Source organism: Chamaea fasciata, unplaced genomic scaffold, assembly GCF_029207755.1.
Source record: "Chamaea fasciata isolate MVZ Bird 193981 ecotype frontalis unplaced genomic scaffold, bChaFas1.0.hap1 SCAF_2, whole genome shotgun sequence".
Taxonomy (NCBI): Eukaryota; Metazoa; Chordata; class Aves; order Passeriformes; family Sylviidae; genus Chamaea; species Chamaea fasciata.
The window spans coordinates 48,662,861-48,685,937 of record NW_027094087.1 but is presented as its reverse complement, the minus strand read 5'-3'; the positions used below and the strand labels follow the sequence as shown (position 1 = coordinate 48,685,937).

Here is a 23,077-nt window from a genome sequence, read left to right as displayed (position 1 = left end):
AGATATTGCTTTGGAGAGGTATTTATCACTAAGACTGTAATTTAGGGATTTCTTTTTTATTTGGAAGAACGTACTCCTGGCTGGTCGGACAGACATTTTTTTCGTTGTGCCCTGTGAGGGATAACCATGGGCTGTTTAGAAGACAGTATTTGCCTGACACAAATATTGCTCCCTTGAGAGTAGACTTTTCACGACAATCCATCACATTATCATGAAATAAGTATGCACAGTTACTCAGAGTCATTGCAGTTACGTAGTTCCCCCCAACAGGATACTGTTAAATAAACAACGTTATTTGAGGAATTGGCAATTCCCTCTTCCATGCTTCACCCAAAGTATATTCTTAGCTTTTCATTCACTGGTGTTTTTGCTTTCCTGGAATCCACTCTTCCGCCTTCTGAAACTCACATCTGTGCAGACCTCTGATCCAAACAAACCTTTGATAGTTTGGGGAGATCTGCACTATTGTATTCAACAGAAGTGAGGGTTAACAAATCTGAACACTGCAGCTGAGGTTGTCACCCAGCGCCACTTACACACCATGGAAAGCAGCATTGCATGAAATGGCAGCATTTCTGTGAGCAGGCATGTAAATGGTGCTGAGATGCCAGCATGGCAGGAATATAAGATACTGCTTGCAAGAAAAGGAGAGAAGTTTATGGGGTTTCTGCTACAGGTGTGGCAGTCCAGAGGCAGTTAAATGCAAGGTCTGGAAAAGTAAGCACTGCATTCCAGCCACACGCTGCTCAAGTTAATGTCTCCTTCTGAGAACAGAGCTGGAAGTGTATCATCAAAACATCGACTTCAGCAAAGAGTTGTAAATTTGCCACCTAGCCGGTTTGAGACCAAAGCAACCTGTTTAGTCAGGTGTATCTCAGAAATTGTCCTGAATCCAGGATTCCTCTAAGTAAGAGTAAATATTAGTCCTCCAGGTTTTGACAGAGAGTGGATTAGATGAACTTTCACTCTCCACTTTGGCCTTATTTTCCATGGTTTATTTCAACTTCTTAGATGAAGCATTTTTAAAACAAAATTGAGCATGGCCATCCTTGGGAGGAGGAAAAGCCAACTCTATTTTAATGTTTTTTAAACTGGTCATTTTACAGGATTTGGCTGCAGTTATTATCAATCCCAATACTGTCAAGTTACTCTTTACTTTGTGTTTGCATAAGATCCAGTGAAGAAAATGTGACTGCCTTCACAGGCGGTGGAGTTCAAGGTTCAATTCAATGACAGAGTACATGGAGGAATGAAATTTGACAGAGACTCACTGAAGTATCCTGAGCATTAGTGGGATAGCTGTGAAAACCAAGACGATAAAAAACACAGTTGGAGAGCCAGAAGGAAAAGATACTTGTGAAAATATAAAGCAAAAAGGAGCCCAGCAGTGAGGAATTCTCTACTTCGTTGAAAATACAGGAGAGATGAAGGATGTATGGTTCTTTTTCAGATATGCTTCTTATGTAAATAGTACAATAGTACATGGCACTATGTGTGCCTTATGGCACAATCCAGCAAAGCAAGGATAGAAGTAAATGTTAGACGTATTTAGTGATTTCAGTGACAAAAAAACTGTTGAAAATTTTGATCAGAACAACCTTATTCCTTAAGACAGTGTGAAACTTCACAGTTGGAGCCCTTACAACAAGGAGTTTAAATTTATCTTTTCCTCAGGAGAAAATTACTTTACATGTATCATTTGATTGTGATCTAGGTTACAGGAATATACTGCTGTAAAAATATAGCATTACTGGAATTTTCCAAGTCCAAAAATAATTTAGTGTTCAAATACGTACTTCATCTGATTTATGGCTTTACAGTCATGTCTAAGCCAGTAGTGCCAAATAAAATTTTCTTTACTGTGATATGTATGCAGTTCTTTTTAAGGTAGTTGGAATGATGTCTAACATTTAAATTAAGCAAAAGTTTCCTTCTAAAGATATTCTGCTGTATTTTTAAAGTGCAATTTCATCTTTTACATTTTAAAAGTGTAACTTTATTTCTTACAGTGCTCAAACATATCTATGGTATGCTTAACAAAATCAAGGACCCAATACATGCAAAAAACATTGTCGTATCCTACAAGGGCATTTCTTTTTCTTAATATCATGGTGAAAGTAGTTTCCTGTACTTCAAGAATTCACCAATTCCAATCAATGAATATCTCTCAGGAAGGCAAGCAGACACAGAAAAAAAAAAAAAAAAAAAAGGAGTGAATTTGCCCTCAGCTTCCCATATATGAGCGTTTTCCTGACACCTATGTAGAAATGTGTAATTGAAATAACATTTGCATAAATTCCATTTAGTAAGTATGCATTAGCTGGTGCCAGGGAATGTGAGGACACTTAAACAGTAAATAGGAATGCATGCCTAAGCATTGATCAGTTAATGCAGACATTGTCGGAAGAATTAAATAGATCATTATGTCCTTTTGTTCTTTCTCTTTATTTAGTATAATATACTGTTGCTTTCTAAATCTCCTCAGGGTCTTTAATCAAGAAAGATCTCTTCATTTAATTTTGACAGCTGCATAATTGGGGTGCTAAATCATCCTAGGGGATGTAATCAAAATGATTCTCCTATGTAACAACTTTCTGGGTCTTCTACTTAGTTTAAAGCAAAAGGAAGAGATTTAGGTAATTGCAATCTCTTGTATTACGTTAAAAGTCAAGCATTGATCATTGTAATACAATAGTTATATTGTATAAGATCTCCAGGATACTTGTAAATAAACCTAATTCAAAATTCAGAATAACCAGGGTAGTAGATATAGTCACAGTGTAGGAAAATCTGTTCCACAAAGACAGTTTAACAGAATTACAGGATTTGTTTTGCCAGATTCAGATCACAAACCAGCATCAGAATATGGAAAAAAAAATAATCACTATATCTGACACCCAATCATGACTTTAGTTACACAAAATGCACCAAATAATTTCCTGAACTCTCAACGCTACTTATAAAAAGTCACAGGATCTGTGCACCAACACTTTCCATGCTTAATGGGAAGGTTATCACCTTCAGTTGCTGTGGAACAGAGGCTTTGTTCACTAGGTACCCCATGCAGATATGGGATCCAAGAGGGAAACCCCAGACTGGGACCTCACCACCTCCTGTCCTTCCCTGCCTGCTGATCAGTCTCTTGGCCTTAACCTCACAAGTGCCAATTGATGTATTTGTTCCAGTTCTGGGTATTTCTGCTTTGTTATAAATGATAAAGAGCCAATTCAAAATCCAAAGATTTATTTAGCAATTTCAAAAATCAATTTTGAAATGCCACGATAAATCAGGACATCGATCAAATGCTGGGTGGACAACCGGGCAGCAACAAGGGTGCTCTCTGTTATTGCCCACAAATTCAGAGTCCCAGGGCAGGAACTTTATACAGCTTTTCTGCCCTGAGGCAAAAAGCACGACTGCTGGCAAAAAGCATCACTGCTTGCAAAAAGCACGACTGCTTCGATGTCTTTCATTCCTTGAGGGATGTTTTGAAAGGGTTTCCTGAAGAATTGAAAAGAAGTCCAAATAGAGTCACTGAATCTTCTTTTGGGGCACTTGATGAAGTCTTCTGCTAGATTTTCCATCGCGATCAATATCAGATCCTTGAGTAGCTGCAAAGATGTGGCCCACCCCTGATTAATGAGCCATCTTCACATTATCTCCTCTGTCTATGTGGCAAATGTCGTGGTGGCACCTCCAAACTAAAAAAATACTTTGGAATTCAGGAGACGCCCTCGGATTGTCTCCAAGAATCCAGGGTTTTTAATTCCAATGTATAATTTTCCACATACAGTTTTAATACGTGAATTTTATACAGTACATTAATTACATGCTTGAAAGCGGTGTAGTTTTCTTTATCCTAGGAAATTCTGAGAAAAGGGCAGTGATCCCAACACCTGTATGATTTCAGCCTTTGGTCAAATGCTATGGTCGCTAGCGTGCACATCAACTGAATCAGATTTCCTGGATTTATTCTAAGAAACAACAGTAGGGCAGGACTCCAACCTAAAATCATATGCTAAGTAGGAGGGATTTCAGCAGATGTTATCCCTTGGAGTTACGCCGAACTGCTAATTCAAGTGCTCAGTGCATGGTAAAGTTCCTGTAGTGCCACTCTGCTAAAGAGCTACTCAGCTTAGAAGTGGTGCAGAGAGGGACATGGAAGTTCAGCCAAGCCAGGTGGCTTGTGGACACTGCATTTCCTGGAAATGACTTACCCGTGCTTTCTGAGAACATTTTTCCTGCAAACAGGCTACATGCTAATTTCTTGATACACCCTCAATTTCCACTGTATAATAGCACTAATGACCTTGACAGAAAGCATTTCCTAGGGATTAATAACCATTTGAGATTTAATGACCTGAGGCTATGCCTCAGGCCATCAACTCCTTCAAGCTGCTCATTAAATCCTTAGGGTATGCAGTCTGCTTCAATCACTCCTGCTTAAGCATTTGCTCAGTGTTACCGAATAACAACATTCTCCCTGAAGTATTTCCTCTTCAGAGGCCCTAGAAATGTGTTTGTCCTTAAGACTTTTGGGAAAATAATTCAACATTAGTTTTTTAGGTGACTTGTGTTTCAAGTCAGAGCATTTACTCAGGCTGTCACTGAGCTTTTGGTGTGAAGAACTCAGTAAAAGTAAGACAGTTAAATTCATAAATTGCAACTTGAAATATAAGATGTTTGTTCTAGTTGCTTACAATCTCATAATATAAATCAAGAGCCAGTAGCCTCCCGCACCCAAACACTGGTGGTTCAGCCAAAGGTGACTTATTTGAGAGGTGATTTTGGACAGGCTTCCACTCCCTAGTGAAGACTGGGTTCTTACTAGCTCTAAAAGACAACCCAAATTCAGATCTGTGCAGAAGGAACAATATAGAGCAGTGCTGCCTATTGGAGGAGAAATACTCCAACAGGCCAGTTTCTTACCAGTGAAGTCATAAGGCAAAGATGGTGTATGGTCGCACGTTATGGTCCATACTTGTGAAGGGTGAACTTGTTTTTCTATGGAAGACTTTTCATTTATGGGAACATTCTTCCCACATTCAGGTGGCACCAAGCACAATTGGATCTTAGTTAAATCTGCTGCTGTGGTGTTTTATCATGTTCTCTGTTTATTTGTGTAAGAGTGCGGTTCAGCACGCCAAATAGGCATGGCACAAACAAATTGCTATTGTGACTTACTTCCCAGAGTTTTTAAACTGAGAGAGACAAAAAGGCTTGGGGATGAAGACAATCAACAACAGTTGTAGGAAGCTGGTGCAGCAACTGCAGAGTGATGTGTCTACAAATCAGTTATATTGTCTTCACATCAATTACAAGAATGCTCTGGTGAGGCTCTGCCAGGATCACATTCTCACATTAGTCTCTGTTGTGCACTGAACAATCAGTTCACTTGTTATGTCTAGGGAGAACTAGGAACAGGCTCTTAGGGAGCTGGAAAGTGGAGATGCCTACCCATCTGTCTGGGAAGACTTGCCCTCGACTTGACTTCAACTTGGAACCCGCCCCGTGCTATGAGCTAACATCTTTGTCCAGAGACAGCCCACATTTTTAGGGAAAGAAAAGTATTTTGCTGGCAAATTCTAAAAAGTGCTAGGAGTTTTTTATAAACTTGAAATATTTCATCTTATAAAACAATTAAGAAAACCTGGACACCAAGGATGTATAGTGTCAACAGCACAGGGGAATCTTGATAATAGGAGCTTAATTCTGGTGAGATATACTTGTAACATATATGTACATACATACATATGTATGGAATACATACGTAGAGATATATATGGAAATCAGCGGATGAAATATTCATCAATAAGGCATTGTGGTAATTAGGGGGTGAACAACATAAGTACTTATTTGGTTGTTTATGTTTCAGATTAGTGGATTTTGAGGTCAGGTAGCTAATTCCATGATATGCTTTGTGTGGGAAATACATGCTGTTTGTGGTAAACACTGAGCACCTACACAGAAATGTTCCTACATACATCTCAAATCCCATTGCAAACATGGGATTACACATCACATTGCCACCACTGCAAATCGTGCAAATAAGTGAAATTAGGGACCTGAAGTCACACAGTACATTGACAGGATGTGCCTCGAAGAAGAATCTCCTGGAACTGTCTTTAGCTTCATCTGCCTGTTCCTCCCAAATTCTCTGTATAGTCCATAGAGAAGAATAAGCTCTTTCTGTGCACAAGCCATTTTACCTCTTTCAGACATTAACCAAGAGATAAATATTTTAAAGCAAGTACCCCCTTCTCTCCCTAGCTTTCAGTAGCACCTAGGATTAATAGTTCCAATGCAGTTGCAGGTGGGTGAGCTGATTTCCATTCTTTATATCCAAAAATTCCCATGTATGTTATTAAATATTCTGCATGCATGATGGAATGGCTGCTGTGAAAGCAGGTCATCTAGATTTTTAAGTTCTGATGTGTCCTGTTGAAGGCTGTTTCATATAACCAGTCCCTCTGCTGAGACCATGACTGTTGTGTGGAACACGCGGGTGTGTGACTGACCGAGCTCGGCTTCTTCTGGCTGCTGTTGGTTTGAAACAAGCATGCTGCATCATTCCCATGTAGATTTTAGGTGCAGGAATACAGCTCTGCTTGGAATTTCCTCTCTAAAGTCTATTGAGAATTCAAATGAGAGCCAGATGAGTTTTTTCCTGTTCATTTAGAAGAAAAATGCAAAACATCATGTGAAACGTTAAAACTCCAACACTCCCTGAAAGTCTTCACCACAATAACATTTTCCTGAAAAAGTTCTTTCCAGTGGGATTTGAACTTGCAGGTGAAAAGTGTTCATTATGTTTTTCCACCCCTGTTGAGGGAAGGTCAGATTGGTAAACAATGAATGAAGGAAATTCTCTGAAATACATTCAACAAATAGGAGCTTTGTAGTCTCAGTTTTGAGGCTACTTTTAGCAGCCTCAAATTGGCTTTGGCTTGGAGTTATGGAAAGATTAGTGACAGCCCCAGCTCTCTTCCCAAAATCAGAGTCAGCCAATGGAGCATCACAATTATAATTTTCACCTTTTGATAGTGTTGCCTTCTCTGCACATCCTCCAGTGCACGTAAAGCAGTGGCTTCCAGGCTGATTTTTTTGACTTATTATTTGTTCTTAAAGATGAAGCTTTACCAGAAAATATGGAACTGTAATTTTCAGCACACCAATTTGATTCCTTAGCACTAAGTAAGCTCTCAGAACCTAATGCCATGGTCACAGAATACTGTGGGTTGTGAGTTTCCAACTACCATTGCAGTGTAAAAAAAGACTGCAAAATGCAAAACATCAGGCAAAACAACATAAGAAACTTTAAAACTCCAGCACTCCCTGCAAAATATAGACTATCTCTTAAATCAAAATACCTTTATCATGTCTTCTGTTTCAACCAGTGGTTTCAGAGCAACATGTGGGCTCTAAGGTGGTTATTTGAAATCTTTAACTGCCATTTTGCTGAGATTTCATAGTCAGATTTAGTCTTCTCCTTTCAAAAATTGAGCTGGGCATTTTTTATGGTAAAATCTATAGGAGAGACTGTCTTTCGTAGGCAATGGCCTGCTTTCTGCTTCTGTTTCTGTCTGGAGAATAACTTATCTCATCATACTTCTGGCATATCTGAGGCTACACCCTGCCAAAATCTGAAAGTGAAATAAACCATCAAAAAATGTCAGATTCTTAAAAGTGCAGACCAAGGTCAAGTCTAGAAAAAGCATATGCTTGGAAAAAAAAAAGTTTTCTTCAAAGCATACATAACCAAATTTTAATCTTTGTGTTTATCTGCATATCTGTATGTCATTATTGTAGCTCTGGACAGCCAAAAATGTCACATGTCCTCAGCACATACTTTCATTCTCCTGGCCTTGAAGGGTCATAAATCCAGGGCAGCCCTGGAATCCTGTGCTTCATGGAGCACATCTGGAGATGGGGAAGGGCTGATCCCAGAGGCAGCATAGCAGCTGGTGGGAGCTTCCCTCTGGAGCAGGTCTGAGTGGCTCTGTACCCCTGGGGACAGCTCCCACCTTTGTGCTGAAGGTGGTTCCAAAGGAGGGAGGTGTCCTCACACACTCCTCCTGGGCAAGGGCAACTGTTGTTTTTCGTAGACTTCTCAAGAACCAAATGCAAATTTGGTCAAAACAAATTGAACCTCAGGGCCCAAGATTCTGAATAGCAGCCATCTCTCGTCTCTTCTTTAAACAGGGTGTTTTAATGCTTTGCAGAATTACAGTGTGAGGCATGCTGCCTTCCATCTCCTGAATCCTCTGTAAATTTACTTCCAACAGCTACTGCCAAAATACAGTATGGCACTCGCACAGCACATGCTTCCTCAGTGATGAGCACAAAGCAGCTTCTGTTCAGAGGGAGTATGTTGCAAGCCCATGAGTGACACATTTGGAGTGTTGAAGATTATGAAACATACTCTGAAACTGAGCAAGCCATAAGCACTTCATTTTTCAGAAATAGTCACATTACCTCTGTCATTCTTCTTGGCAAGTGTGTGTGTGCAGGCCTGGTGCATCCACGTAGCACACGTTGAACAGGCACCAAGTGTTAAACCTGTGGTGTGCCAGCCACGCTGTGGAGTTCAGAGGAAACATTTCAAGTATGCACTTTAGCACTCTTCTCAGATTTTTATAAAAACCCATGGTCTTTATTTGTTTATTTTTACTTAGCTAGCCTCTCTCTCTTGGACTAAACTGACCTTAAATTGTAGCATGGACTTATATTCATTGATCTCCTGGTGAATGCTCTCTAATTGATCCAGAATCAGGTCATGGTTTAAGGCAACTTCTGACTCTAACTGGGTAATATCTGATGAAAAGGCAAGTGTTTTGTGTCTGTCTGTGGGCAGAGGATACTGTGAAATAAGTAAATTTAGAGATCAGCCAATGGCTGGACTAAATCTTTAGTAGCACTAAAAAAAAAATATCTCCAGTTTAAGAGGCCACCTGTTTCTTAAAGTGGTAAAAGAAGATAAGCTCATGCAAGCTAACTATGTGTCCCTCATGGATCTGGAGCATATTTTGAGCATAATACGCACTTCACCATATGTAGTCTAACAATTTTGCTTCCTAAGGAGAGAAGAATATTTTTTCCATTTTTAAACTGAAGTGTAAATGTTAAGTGATGTGTCTCATTCCCACCAAAACTCTAGCTGGGCAAGGGATTAGTCATTTACTTTCCAAATATCTAGCTTCTAGCACTGTCTAGAGAAGAAACCATCTTTGCCCACAGTCAGGCCAGTAATGACTCAGGCAAGTCAGGGAATGTGCTCTCCAGCTCTCCAGCAGTTAGAGCAAAGGGACTCCATCCAACTGTGATGGCAACTGAAACTGTCCAAGTGACTTCCCATCAGCTATGGGAAGATTAAGAAATAGTTGAAATCCTTCCAGCAAGTTAAAAAGTGACAGGATCTGTATTTCACTGACATTTGCAGGGCCAACCCCTCTGTATTCCTTCCTGTTGTCCAGCAAGAGATATTGACATGAAAATAGGAGACTTGTGCTGCTTTGGTAGCTTTGGTGTCTCCTGATGGGTACCCCACAGATCCACTCTGGCACCAGCAGGGAGCAAGCACTGGTAGGTCTCCAACTTCCTGTTGTCTTCTTCCAGGCTAATATATGGAACATAGCTGAAGGCCAGAGTCCAGCCTTATAGCGTGATAATGGCAAACATCTACCTTATCTAAGCTATTTGATAAAAGAGCAATTTATGTCTTTCCTGCATGTAGTTAAAAATAGCAGGAAAGAAGTGTAGATTGTTGTTAGTCCTGGGTGGTGTGCTAATTCTTTGTTAACTCTGCTTCATTGCTGGCAATGATTATTGTCAAGTAATTACAATGTTCCTATGTATCTGACTCCCATTTGTTCTGCAGTGTGACAAGGGTAAGGAAATGAGAAGTGTCAGTACTATGGATACCCAGTGTTACTTCTGCCATAGCAGAATTTCATTTTATAGGAAACAGTTATTTTGTACAATGGCTTATTAGATGGAAACAGACCTAGGTGAGCTGCAGAATGGAAAATCAGTATTTTTGCTACATTAAAAGTCTGTTCTCTGCTTGGAGGAGCACATAAAACCCCTACCGCCTTCTATTTAAAAATGTATGGAAAGGAAACTAAAGGCTTCAGCCAAAAGGCTAAAAATAATAACTACACCATCATAGCCAAGTTGTCTGTTCCTTCTTTCCTCCAGTATGAATGAATAAATGTTTATGGACAGCTATCATGTAAGAATTGTTTTAGCCTGTTTTCTGTGTCTTCCTCTGTAGCCATATGGATTGCAGCTTTCATTGTAAAGGGGAATGAACAAAAAAAAAATCCAATTATTTGTGTGAAGAAAAATCATGGAAGTTTGTTAGTTCACGTACCCAAAACATTTGAGTTCATTGCTAAAACTGTTGGCTCTGTATCATCCCTTTGGTTGTTCAAAAAATATTTCGATGTGTATGTGCTGGAGTGCACAAAAAATGTCTGCAGTCATCTGATAGTAGAAAACAGGACTGGGTAAATCATAATCCAGTGTGCTTGAGGAAGTAAACGACAGTTAAATACTTCGAACATCTTTAAAAAACTGCACCCTACCAGTTCAGAAATTTAAATACCCTTAAAATTCTGGCCTTGGATATTGAAAGTTATCAGTATCTATTCAGTAAAATTAAATAAACTTTCCATCACATGATGTATGTTGGAAACTGAACAGCTGTCTGAGCAGTAGCGCCTCTGCTCTCTAAAAAAGAACCTTAATTTGACTTTCCCACGTTAATACTGTTTACATGTTGGAGAAAAGTGTTTGAAGGGCACTTTTGCAAAATTGGGTGCTTTTGGGAAAACAGAGTGAGGAAAGATGTTCTTTTTTTAGTAGGTGAGTAATTATTTCCTTTAATCTCTTTGTTTTTTCTCATGACTCTACAAAGATCAGTACACAGCCATGTAATTAGTGGCTCTGGACTAGATCATGCTGAAACACACACTGGTGTGACTCCGCTGTTCTTACAGCAATGCACAGTCAAAGCAGAGGGTAAAATTTAGTTCACAATAACATCTTTCTGTATGCATATGTTATTTCTTTCATCACTGAAATAATTTTAAAAATTAGTGGAACCATCAAACAATGGAGGTCATCTGGCCCAACCCCTGCTCATGGCAGACCCGGCTTATCACATCACATCACATCTGGCACTGACACAGGATCAGTCCAGCTCCAAAAAGGAAGGTAGACCAACTTCAGAATGTCCAATAAAAGAAAATAATATTTTGTGCTAAGTATTAATTTACTGATTTTTCATTTCTTCATAGAGCCATAAAAGACATCATGGTAGTTTTCCTTTGTAATGTTCGTAGAGAAAATAGCAACTGGAATAAAGCATAAAACAGATATGGGTGCTTGATCCTCTCAGAAATAATCATAATAAAACAGTAGCTATCCAGAAATAAAGTTAAACTTCATTTTATAAATGATTTTTCACTACAGTCTCAAGGCATGATGAAATGTTAATAATGTTGATATACTTCAATGGCAACAATTGTGGTATGGTTGTGAATCAGAAAAAGACTCTGGGTTTGTAGGTACGGGTCCTGCTTGTACTTTTAGGATAATGTCAGGAGCCTCCTGCTCCTGGATTTTAAGTAGATGACAGTTTCTTACAAACTGTGTGAATAAGTCACCCTCTGCTGTTTGGGTTTGTTCTTTTTCGGAAGAAATACACAGGATGTCTTTCTCCATAGGCCATTGCATGAAAAGAGGTAATAAGGAAACACTTCCTGAGACCTAAAGACAGATCTGCTTGTAGTGTTAATCAGCTGATAACAGCAGATAACATGGATAACACCAGGTGAGAGTTTAGCACTTTGCATTGCATTTGCTCTGCACAAGACATGCATTTGGACCTCAGTTTTGAGTATTTGAACTCTGCTGTATGTGCCATGTTTTTCAATGTTCCCTGCACTTCAAATTACTCATCTTACACAGAACTGCAAAAGGAAGTGTTTTAATCTTAATTTACGATAAACAAGAACTGTGAAGTCTTTTTTATTAATACATCAAAGTATTATCTCCCAGGGGTGTTACTTTCATATAAATGTTCAGTGTTTAATATAAATTCACAGCATGAAGACCACCTCGGATGGGTAGAGTTTCTCTGATGTATATCTGATTGCCCATGTGTAATTTGAACATCTAGAGAACACGAAGGGCATAATCAAAGAATAATTCATATGTTGATAAGGAATTACGTTTTGTTCTACTTATCTGCATAATTCAGAGAGAAAGTTTATGATGGCAACATCTATCTTTTGGGGTATTGTTTACATTTTCACTCAAATTATAACATGAAGCATTTTCCTGCATTCCATAGTGCCTTTCATCTGCCGAGCTCCAATTACTGTCTGACCAATTATCTTCAGCACCCCACACATGCAAACCACATTGGGTATTGTGGAAAATCTAAGCAAAGCATTGAAGTCTGAAACTTGACCTCCAGTTTAGGATACTGGGCTTGAAAACCCTGACTTCCAGAGACATTAAATCCTTGTATTTAATTGGAGTTAAGAATACACATAAGAGTCAAAACTAATGGTCAGACCAGCACTACATCCTCTTGGGATCCCTCTGAATGTCAGGGCACTCCAGAGACATCTTGTATGCTGATTGAGTTCATGCTGTCTGGGAGTCTTGTCTAGCCTTGCAAGAGATGACATTTTTCAAAGCCTTGCAAGGACAGAGGGTAGCTGCAAGCTACATGTAGTGGTGTCCATCTGCTGCATCCAAATTCAAACCATATCTCAAGGGCAGGGTACCAGACAAAACACCTTGGCACTTTATGTGCTGTGAAGAAACACCTTGTGTACAGATTGAAGAATTTACTGCTCTACTGATTATAAAGTATTAGCAATCTAATAAAAAAGTTGCTCCAGCTACATAGATAATAACACTTATAATTCCAAGTATAAAGTTATGGCAAGTTTCCAGTAGTGGCACAGTTGGAATTGATACATATATACTTCCTTTTAGCTGTTCCTCTCCTTGATGTTATTCTTGCCCTTCCTGTGACTTCTCTGGGTTCAAAAATCAATAGTGCTAGTTTTCCTCAAGATGAAGAGAGGTGTAGAGGAGCTTACAGCGAGTCTTCATCTGAAATTCTTCAGTAAGGGAAGTGTGATGTTGCTGGTGGAGATAATCTTTCTCCTTATCGTTGGGTCAGTTCAAGGCCACCTATAGCAAACTGTGTCCAGGTGCCTTTTGAATATTTCCAAGGATGAAGCCTCCACCAGCTCCCTGAGGAACATGTATCAGTACTTGTTTACCCTTACAGGAAAAAAGTGTTTCATGATGCACAGAGCCTTCTGTGTGTCAGTGTGCGCCCATTGCCTGTCACTGGGCACCACTGAGAACATCCTGACCCTGCCCTCTTTGCACCCTCCCTTCAGATATTTATACTCGCAAATGAGATTCCACCAAGGCTTCTCTTCCCCGGGCTGCACAGTTGCAGCTCTCTCAGCCTTTTTTCATTTCTCAGGTGCCCCAGGCCCTTAATCATCTTTGTAGCCGTGTGCTGGACTCACTCCAGTAAATCTGTGTTTTCCTTTTACTGGGGAACCCACAACTGGAGCCAGCATACCAGATGTGGCCTCACCAGTTGTCAGAAGAGGGGAAGAATCACCTACCTTTGCTTGCTGTCACACCTCCTAGTGCAGCCCAGTGTGCTGAATGCCTTCCTTGGCAGAAGGGCACGTGGCTGCTTCGTGTTCTGTTGGTGTCCAACCAGGCACCCAGGTTGTTTTCTGCAAAGCTGCTTTGTAGTCTTTGGGCTCTTCACTCTTCAACAACAGTGATTCAGTAGAAGATACATGACAAGAATATATAACAGAAATATATAGCATGAATAGGTACATGTAGCTTCTCTTTCACTGACTACTTATTAATAATGTCTGTAGGTATTGGACTAGCAATGGTACATTGCAAAAATCATTTTATAACATATCCAGGGAGCAAGATGTTTTCTAAATACCAGCTGGACTCAACATTTCCCTTTTCAGTGTGAGCTCAGCAGCTATTCCAATCTTCAGGCTGCTTTTTGGTCCATAACACATGGAAGTTTAGATATGGCCTAGAGCTCTTAGCTTGGAAACCCAAAGGCAGAAACTTGTAAAAGAAGAGTCTGTTTTCAAAATTTGTCCCATAGTGACTTCTAGGAGTCACCAGAAGTTTTGAAATAGATCCCAAGGGATGGGATTGTTACCTCTTCTTTACCTATTTGATAGTGTTTCTTCCACATTAAAAATACTATATACTTTATATTAGAGTCGTTAAGGACTTGCATTTTCCAGACCGTTTTCCAGACACATTTTCCAGGGGGCATACATCGTTTGTGTATAAGAGATCTGTTAATTCTCAGGTCAGCAGTCCTCAGCTTTTGAATGACAGTCTAAATTGGTGGGATGGGCAGTGTGGTACTGAAGAATGGATGGGTGGTACTCTGTCCTCCAAGTCTATGCGAAGCCAAGACTCATGGGGGCTGTCGGAAGGCAAGAAAAAGAATATAAATCCTAATGGGGAAGGAGAAGGATGTGAAGGGAACCAGGTTCTTAATCACTTTTGTCCATTAGCAATACCAGAGTATTTTTCTCAAGGCTAAAGGGAGGAGAGCCTGATGTCCTTCTCAGCTCCCAATATATAGAAATAATGCAAATTTATTCTATCTCATAAATCCTGTTAGTGGTTTCAGCTGGATAAAGTATTCTCCTTGTTTCTTGTCATAAACTGCTGCAGCATTCTTTTGTGCAGCTGCCGCATTTCATCCTAACGCAGCTGCATTTCACCCAGGGATGAAGTGATCCCTTTATATAACTTTCTCTTCAGTTTTTATAACCATTTAAAGTGCCTTAAGATGAGATGTGGGTTGCAAGCCATTGTTTTATTAGTGTCATCACAAAGTGCTGCATTGTACAAATCAATTGTAAGCTAAGAAGAAAAGTGGCTTCAAAGTGATACTTGAAGATAGAGATTTTTTTGGGTTAGGAGGGATTTAAAATCCTGTTTCAGGAATTTGAAAGGAAGATGGCAAAAAATGGGAAACAAACTAGCATGGAGTAAGGTTGTATAAACTGAGTGGGCATGTGGGACAGTGATTAGCAAAGATTCAGAGAAATGAATGACAAAAAGTTAGTTTTTAGGTGATTTCAGAGTGGAAGATATGGAAAAGAAAGGAGAAAAGGAAACCAGCAGTAAATAGGAATTATGATGATGATAAGGAGCAACCAAAAATCTCAAGAGTACGCTCAAGGACCTGAATCTCTTGTTTTTATCATGTTACTGGACCATATAACATGGACAGGGTTTTCAGCATCAGTTGGGTCTGTTAAACATCTTTGCAGTGTTATTAATGTTATGTCTGAAACTTTCAAATGTTGAAACCATTTGGTGTCCAAATCTCATTGCATTCTTACATTTAGATACCTGATTGTGCTGTACACCTTGTTACCAGAAGGAGTTCCTTGAAAGTCTGTATAATGGGACAATTCTCCTGAGAGTCAATTTTATGGACTTTCAGGAACAGTAATTGCTGCCTGATAGAGTGGCTAATGGCTCTGAAGTGAGAGTCCCTCAGGACATTTCTACTCCTAAGGTCTTTCTTGTGTCCCTGCATGCCTGCTGTATTGGTGTGCTGGCCACTTCGGTGGCCCCTGCAAGTTACCTCTCAGCTTAAAGAGCATGTGGAGTGTAGCACATTGCACAAAGGTCTCTCCTCCACTGCAAACTTTGATTTCCCTGCTGCTGTTTGCACAGCCACCTTCTGGTTATTTGCATGAGGGAACTCATTGTGTTGTGCACCTAGCTCTGATGATACCTAGATGTAAAAAATACTAATACAGACACTGTTCCCAGACCTGTAAAGTTTTGTGCTTCATGAACCTGCTGTAAATCTCAGATCTAACAGTTTTACCAGTATACCATTAATTTGGGAAAGCAATTCAGCATAATCCTCTCACCCAAGGGAGACGTAGCTTCCTAATTCCTTGCTGGAATAACACACCTTTTTTTCTTGGGAAATGCAGCTTTCCTGAAGATAAAAGGCTCTTGAGAAGTCTCCCAGCTAGGCTGTGCACAATTTGGTTGCAGTAGAGAACAAAACAATTGTTGTAGTCATTGAAAGAAACATTTTATGTAGTCCCACACTCTGTCTTGTGAGTACAAGTGTCAGTAGCTGATCGTCAAACCAGGAAAAAGCCTTTTCATAACACTGTCTTTAGCTTGGTTTCATTTATTCCATTCTGGACAATTCTTTTCCAAATCTGTGGTGGTAGCAGTGAGTAGTCAGATGAGGTTCCAGCTCCAACTCGTCTCCTGATACCAGTGTCCTGTAGCAATATCAGTTCAGATTCCTTTCCAACTTTTTTGTTCCTTCTTTATTGTTAATCTCCTTGCTCTTGTACCGTGTGTAGAGTGAATGGTAGTTCCCAGTTTCCTATTTTTGTGTTACCCCTGATTTTATACCCTTTTAGCATACCCTTCCTTATTCATCTGCTCTCCAAGGTAAACAATCACACTCTTTTAATCTCTCTGCATACAAGATTTATTTTTTTTCAGGTCCATAAATAATCAGGCTTCTCACTTTCAACCTAAGAAGTCAGAGCATGAATGGACATCATTTGACTATTACTCACTGAGGGTAAAGAATTACACATAAAGGAACTACTCATGAAGGATCTTTTTCTATTGACATTTAAATTATATTCAGCCACAGTAGTTTAAAAGGTCCATATTTTATTGTAATATTACTAGTACCACAATATTCCACAAAAGGTTTAGGACTACTAAAATAACACTTTGACAGTTTTATTTGTCCTTTCCTTGCAAAACATAACCTTGTCTCTAATACTAATTATATGGCATGATATAAAATAACTCCAGTGAAATTCCACTTTTGAAAACCTTATTATCAGGATTTATTGACAAGTATGCACCGTAGTGCAGTAAAATATATAAATTCATCGTATGCTTATGGTTTCTTTTATTTATTATATATTTGTACTATAAATGGTAATTTTACAGCTGCATGGTTCAATTGCTGTTGCGTTATTATTGGAATTATTCTGGAAAAGTCCTACAGAGTGGATGGGAATGGGGTAAACCATTAGACCTCTACCTAAAATCATGAAAGGTTACTGAAAATTGTATCTGTCTTTATTAAATTGCACGGGGATTTTTCCTTAGGGAATATGACAAGTTTTTAATTTTTCCATGCTCTGCACCAACCACTTGCACTAGTGAAGTGAGATGATAATACAGTAATTAAGGTATTAACCTGCTCCTTGCAAGCTGTAGATCATGGAATCATGAAGTCACAGAACAGCGTTGGTTGGAAGGGACCTTAAGGTTACAAACCCCCTGCAGTTGCCAGGGACACCTTTCATTAGACCAGGTTGCTCACATGTGAGCCATTGTTTTACTGTGAAATACCTATGAGAGTTGAAAAGTCATCTTTTCTCTTATTTACAAATGTATTCCTGTTCTTTCCAATTTAGCACCCTTACACCCTACTGTAATCTAATTTCTGAGCTCTGAACAAGCTTTGCAAATGCCACTCAGTGGAAACCTATCAGCCTTTAATGTTACATTGTAGCCTAGGGATGGAAGAGTGATGGATTTAAGTATCAGAATTTTGGGATTTGGGTTGTCCAGACTAGATTTCTAAGGGTAACTGAGGAGTGGCATAACCCTATTTTTATGGCCAGTTAAGTGTCAGGCATCTAATTCCCATCGACCTTACCTCTAACCTGCTTATGTATTTCTGAAGTGCTTTAAATCCCCATCCATAAAATAAGAAGAGTAACATGGATAAATATCCTAAAGACTGTGAGATGTAGGGCCAGGAGAGTAATGGCAGCCATTGCAGTATCTCAGACTGAACTGCAAGAAGAAGCTGAAACATGCTAGAGAGGTTCTCATACAGCTTCAGCCTGAACTGAAGTTTTCTAAAGAACCCATCTTCCCTCATTAGCGCTCTTCTGGGAAGTCATCAAGGGGGTGGCATTGCTTGTTGGTGACTTGACAGGTTTATGGGGCACAAGGGATGTAGCAGGACCTGTGAGACAAGGCTGTCTCAGTGTCTACAGCTGCCTGGAGCATGCCTCAGGTCTAAGACACCATCAGCGTTTCCTCCCCAGGAGTGTTCTCTGGTTTACCTTTCATAGGAGTCCACAGCAATTCCTGAGAGTAAAAGGCATTTTAAAACCCTGGGCTGAGCTGAGCCTACAAACTAACGCTAGAATGTCAGGTAGATTTTGTTCTGGAAGATGCAGCACAAACTCCTCCCAACAGTTTTCCTCTTGCAGGAAAGCGTAAAACAAGGTCCAGAAGTTGATGTAACCTTTGGTTAGTAACACCAGACTAACCACTTGCTCACTGATGTGGCTCCACAGTAAAATGCATTTTTTTCCGATTAAGTGATTAATCATTTTCTCTACCATTCCCAGATGTTTTATCAAAATCTAGTAAATTAGATTTAAGTGATGAGCAATACAGGGGGAATACTAAAGTGAACATTAACAGTGATTTGTTACAGAAGATGAACAACAAAGGTTATCACATAAAGTTGACAAACACAATAGATGGGGTGATTATATGCCTTATTTATTCTAGTTGCTAGATCTTTCACTGCATTGTGCAAAGGGACATCTGCATTTTAAATAAAAATGTAGTTTAAAAAAAAGGGATAAAACACCAAAACAGAAGACAGAAGAGACAGGGACAATGGCAGAAAGGCAGAAATAAGATAAAATACTGATATCTAGACAGGAAAAGGTAAAGGACTATAGTAACTAAGTCTTAGCATTGATATTTGTAGATGGTGATAAGATTCCAAGCCAGAAAATTAATTTATTTACATGAGTTTCTCTTGACAGAGCTTTTCTCCAAACAACTTTTTAGCCAGTTCTCCTGTGCTTCTTCATGTGAGGGAAGGCCTGTTCCAGTGGTTTGACTTTATTGGGCTTGCTAAAATGCAACTAATGTAGATTAAACAGAACCCTTCGAGGATTTGAGTCAGTTTTCTAATCCAACAGCAGACCATTCCCACTTTTGGAGGGTTAGTTTTCTACCAGCTTAGGGGGTTGAGCTGGGTATCTGAAGAGTTAGCCAGGAGCTGGTGTGGCACAAAAGTAAGGAGGAGAAGCAGCCGGCTGACATTGGATGGGCAGGGCAAGGATGTCCCCTTAGGTGGCATCTGGCTGCCAGACAGTTTGTCTGGTGTTGGGCAGAAACAAAGCAGTTTGTGAAGAATCAGCGAAAGTGTTAGAAGAGCAGTAGAGATGGCAAACAACTGTCTCCATTTCAGCCCCAGAACAGCCAGAGCCACCCACATGGTTTGTGGGAGACAAGCTCAAACCTGTTTATTGCTAGAGATGGACTCAAAGCCAAGACCCAGCTGTGCCCTGAATACTTGTCACATTTCCTGAGTGATCCCCTCTCCTCATTTTGCTCTGAATTATAATTCAGTACTAGCAGAAAAATGAAATGGAAAACAGAAATTTGTTTTCTTCCAAGCTTCAACTAGAAACTGAAAAAAGCTCTTTAGAATTGAAATCTGAGACATACTGACAGTTTTCAATATTTGGGACTGAATTATTATCTAGCCTTAATAATTCGCGATTGTTGTTAACTGCTGCCCAAGCAGATGGAAAGCAGTAGGAAAATTATCCCTAATTTTTTTTCCAGCCGCAGAGCAGAACAGTAGTGCTTAAGGATAAGCCCCCCCATCAGGTGTGCTGAGGCAAACAGACTTTTTGGTCCTGCCAAGGGAGATGCTGCTTGTGGGTCAGTGGTGGTTCACGTGCTTCTGGTAGGAACTGGAGGAACTGTGCCTCCTGCCAGCCTTGAGCCATGTCCTCTCTGAAATTGCTCTTCTCACCGTGACAGCCCTTCTCTGTGCTGTTGACAAACTGCCTTGGTGCCACCTATGAGCACATGCGCATTTCCAAGTCCTTCAGTGCTGCACCAAGACACTGCATCTTCTGCAGGCAGGATCAAACCCCTGTATTAGCCTGGACATGGGAACAGAACTGGGACAACACTGCCGGAAGTATTTCTACCACCCATCACTGACACCTCCACTGAGGGATTTTTGGTGCTGCACATCTCTTCCCAAAGAAGTCTTTACTAATGTTTCACTACAAAGTAAGAAAAGGCAAATATTAGGATATGGGCACAAAAAGAGAAGGTTAAATTTAGCATGTCAGATTACTGTTCAAACATTGCAGTGTGTAGTAATAAAAGCACCTATATTACAGTCTGAACTATAACTTGGATTACATGCCCAGGGCAAAATAGTAGAAATCACATTTGATGTCTGCTGAGGAGTGAATCCTTCGTTGTGCCTTTTCACCTAAACTGTAGGACAGACGAAGAGGGGAATGACTGGAACAGGTGCCCTTAGCCAGTGGGAACACACTTGTATGAGCAAAGTCATATTTTGGGCTGTGCCAGCATCCTAGTGCACTTTTCCTGCTGTCCTCTGACTAAGACCAGAAAGAGAGGTATGGGAGGGAACTGGGAATGATACGTGTCTTGAGACTCAGTATCCTGGAAGCTTAGCAAATCTTACTCAAGGCTGCGGTAGTCATTCAGAAAAAAAGAATACTCCCCAGAAATGCCTTCATGGGGGATACAGAGTCAAAGTTTTGGAGGCAGAAGTTAATCAGTCAATGATATTTAACAGAATATAGTGTGTTTCAAACAACCTCACCAAAAAAAAAGTCAAAACCGACCAAAACCACCACAAAAAAACTAAAAACAAAACCTCAGAAAAAAGTGAGATCTACTTTCTTGGTTATTCCCTATAATCACTCACCATTGCAACCTGAGATTTTTTAGATCTCATTTGGGCTGCAGGAATATTTCTCAGCAAGCTCCTTTGAGCAGCCAACTGCAAAAAAAATTGAAACATGATAAGCATATAAGAGCATTAAATGGTAGCATTCTCCATCACCCACAGCCTCTGTCAGTTGTGTTTCCAGGCCAGATGAAGCTAGAATGTACGTACAGCTGTTCTGAGTTGTAAAATACATTTTGAAATGGGATTGATTTGTCTGTGTTTCATGAGATTGAATTAAGCAAAAGAAAAAAAAGTATAAAGACTTGTCTTTTTTCCAAGCATTTAATAGAAATAATCTAACTGGAACATAATAGAGATGTGCTTTCAGCACACAGATGTGCTGTAGTGAGAGCCACATTTTATGTAAGCTGCTTATTCTTTTGTGCAGTGTCAAGAACTGAATGTACTTTCATACTCCATTTTTTGGCCTTGACATGAACTAATGTCAAAGCAAATGAAGACCTGGTGGTAAATCCTTTTCAGCACTGCTAATGAATGTGACCATTGTGGAGCTGGTCCTGGCTGTCTAATCGTCTTTGGGAAATGGAGCTTTTGATACGTAGACCTTGTATTCTGAATTTTGATTTCTGCTACAAAATTTGCTGGTGTGATTCATTATTTAGGGGATCAGAAAGGTGTGCAGGTCACACACTGCAGAGTATATTCAAAGCAGATTTTATACTGAGCTTCAGTGGGTAAAGTCATTAAGGGCGTGATGAGTGATCTGAACAGAATTACACGGGCAAAAGTTCACACCAGCTTCTCTTACCTATAAAAATGCATTTTAATAAAAAACTGATTTACAACTGAATTCTTTTCACATGCAAGGCAAAATATGCAGAAGAGCAACTGAGCCTGATCATCTTCTTCCAGTTCCATTGTTTGCTTTATAGTTAGAGTGTTGTATTATGGCTGTCTAGATTTTACAACCACAAATGTGCCAAAGCCCTTGACTGGTTCATTCAGGTTGATTAACAAGCAACATAAAATGTCTACTTTCTTCAACACCTGCACGCTCTGTTTTTTTCGTGTTTTGCAAATGTAAGAGGTGCAGATACGTGCTTTGACTTTGATCCTATAAACCAAAACTGTTTAAGTGGTAGATCCTGATCTGGGTTTGGACAGCAAAGAGATGTTTCCCAGGTTTCCCCTGAAACCCACATTTGTGTGGATGAGCCTCTGTTTTCAGTTGTTCCTCCAGCTGGTCTGGGAGCAGCTGCACATGCAGGCAGTACAGGTGCTGGCAGAGCTGGACCCAGCACACCACTTTCCAGAGTATGAGCCCATGGAGCTTGGTAAAAATAGAGGTGTCCCTGCAATTATCCCTTCAGTATCATGACACCTGCACTTGGGGTTTCCTGGCAGAGCTTTCCATTGATTTCACATGGCATTCTGCTCTGCAAGAAATGTCAGAACTGGAAAGAATGCAGTGCCTGCTCCCTGTCACCCCATTTTCACCCTGCTCCAGCTTCACCTCTTACCAGCAACTTACCCTTGGGGGAGGGTAGATCACAGAGCCACAAACCTGGCTGAGAAATTTCTGCTGCAAGGAGATGTTTAACACTTCATCCCAGCCACCAAGTGGCTTTGTGCACCCTAGGGTCCTGTGGAGACAGGCAGATTTCCTACAGGGACTCTTTTCTGGTGCTACAAACTCTGATTCAGAGTGATGACAGTACTTTAGCAGCAAATAGATCCTTCCAAATTGCTTTTTTTTCTTTGTAATTGAAAGAATTTCTAATTCAGAATAACAAAGTGTGAACTTTTTTTTCTCTTTTCTCTTTTTGCCCAGAAATTGAGGCAAAAGAAGCGTGTGACTGGTTACGTGCAGCTGGATTTCCCCAGTATGCTCAGTTCTATGAGGGTAAGTAGGTCTTTCTCCCCTTTGTGCAGTTCTGAAAGTGCACTGGGCCCTCGCCAGGAGAGCTTGCAGTCAGCCAGCTCCACATTTGACTGAGTTATGGCCATGGCTGGATGCTTCACAAAGCCTCAGCTGCTGGAGTCATACCAGTGCATAAAGAACAGTAAGATTCTTACTCTCGTAGCCATGGGAAGTTAAAAAAAAAAAAAAGACGGACATAGCTTGTGTAAACCTCAAATGTTAACAAAAACAACTACAAAATATCTAAAATATGAGTCTATTTTCTAAAAACTTACTGAATTATGCCTGAAATAAGATTAAAACACTAGAAGTTATTGAAA

The 23,077-nt window shown here is 40.0% G+C and overlaps 1 protein-coding gene across 7 annotated transcripts in view; it reads left to right on the top strand.

The window, feature by feature from the left end:
* Positions 1–23,077, top strand: part of STARD13 (StAR related lipid transfer domain containing 13) — a 288,293-nt gene that overhangs the window by 230,324 nt on the left and 34,892 nt on the right. For all 7 annotated transcript variants that reach the window (XM_066175991.1, XM_066175992.1, XM_066175998.1 and 4 more), the window contains one exon: positions 22,668–22,739. In XM_066175991.1, the coding sequence (XP_066032088.1) occupies positions 22,668–22,739 (72 nt within the window). The remainder of the gene's footprint in view (positions 1–22,667; positions 22,740–23,077) is intronic.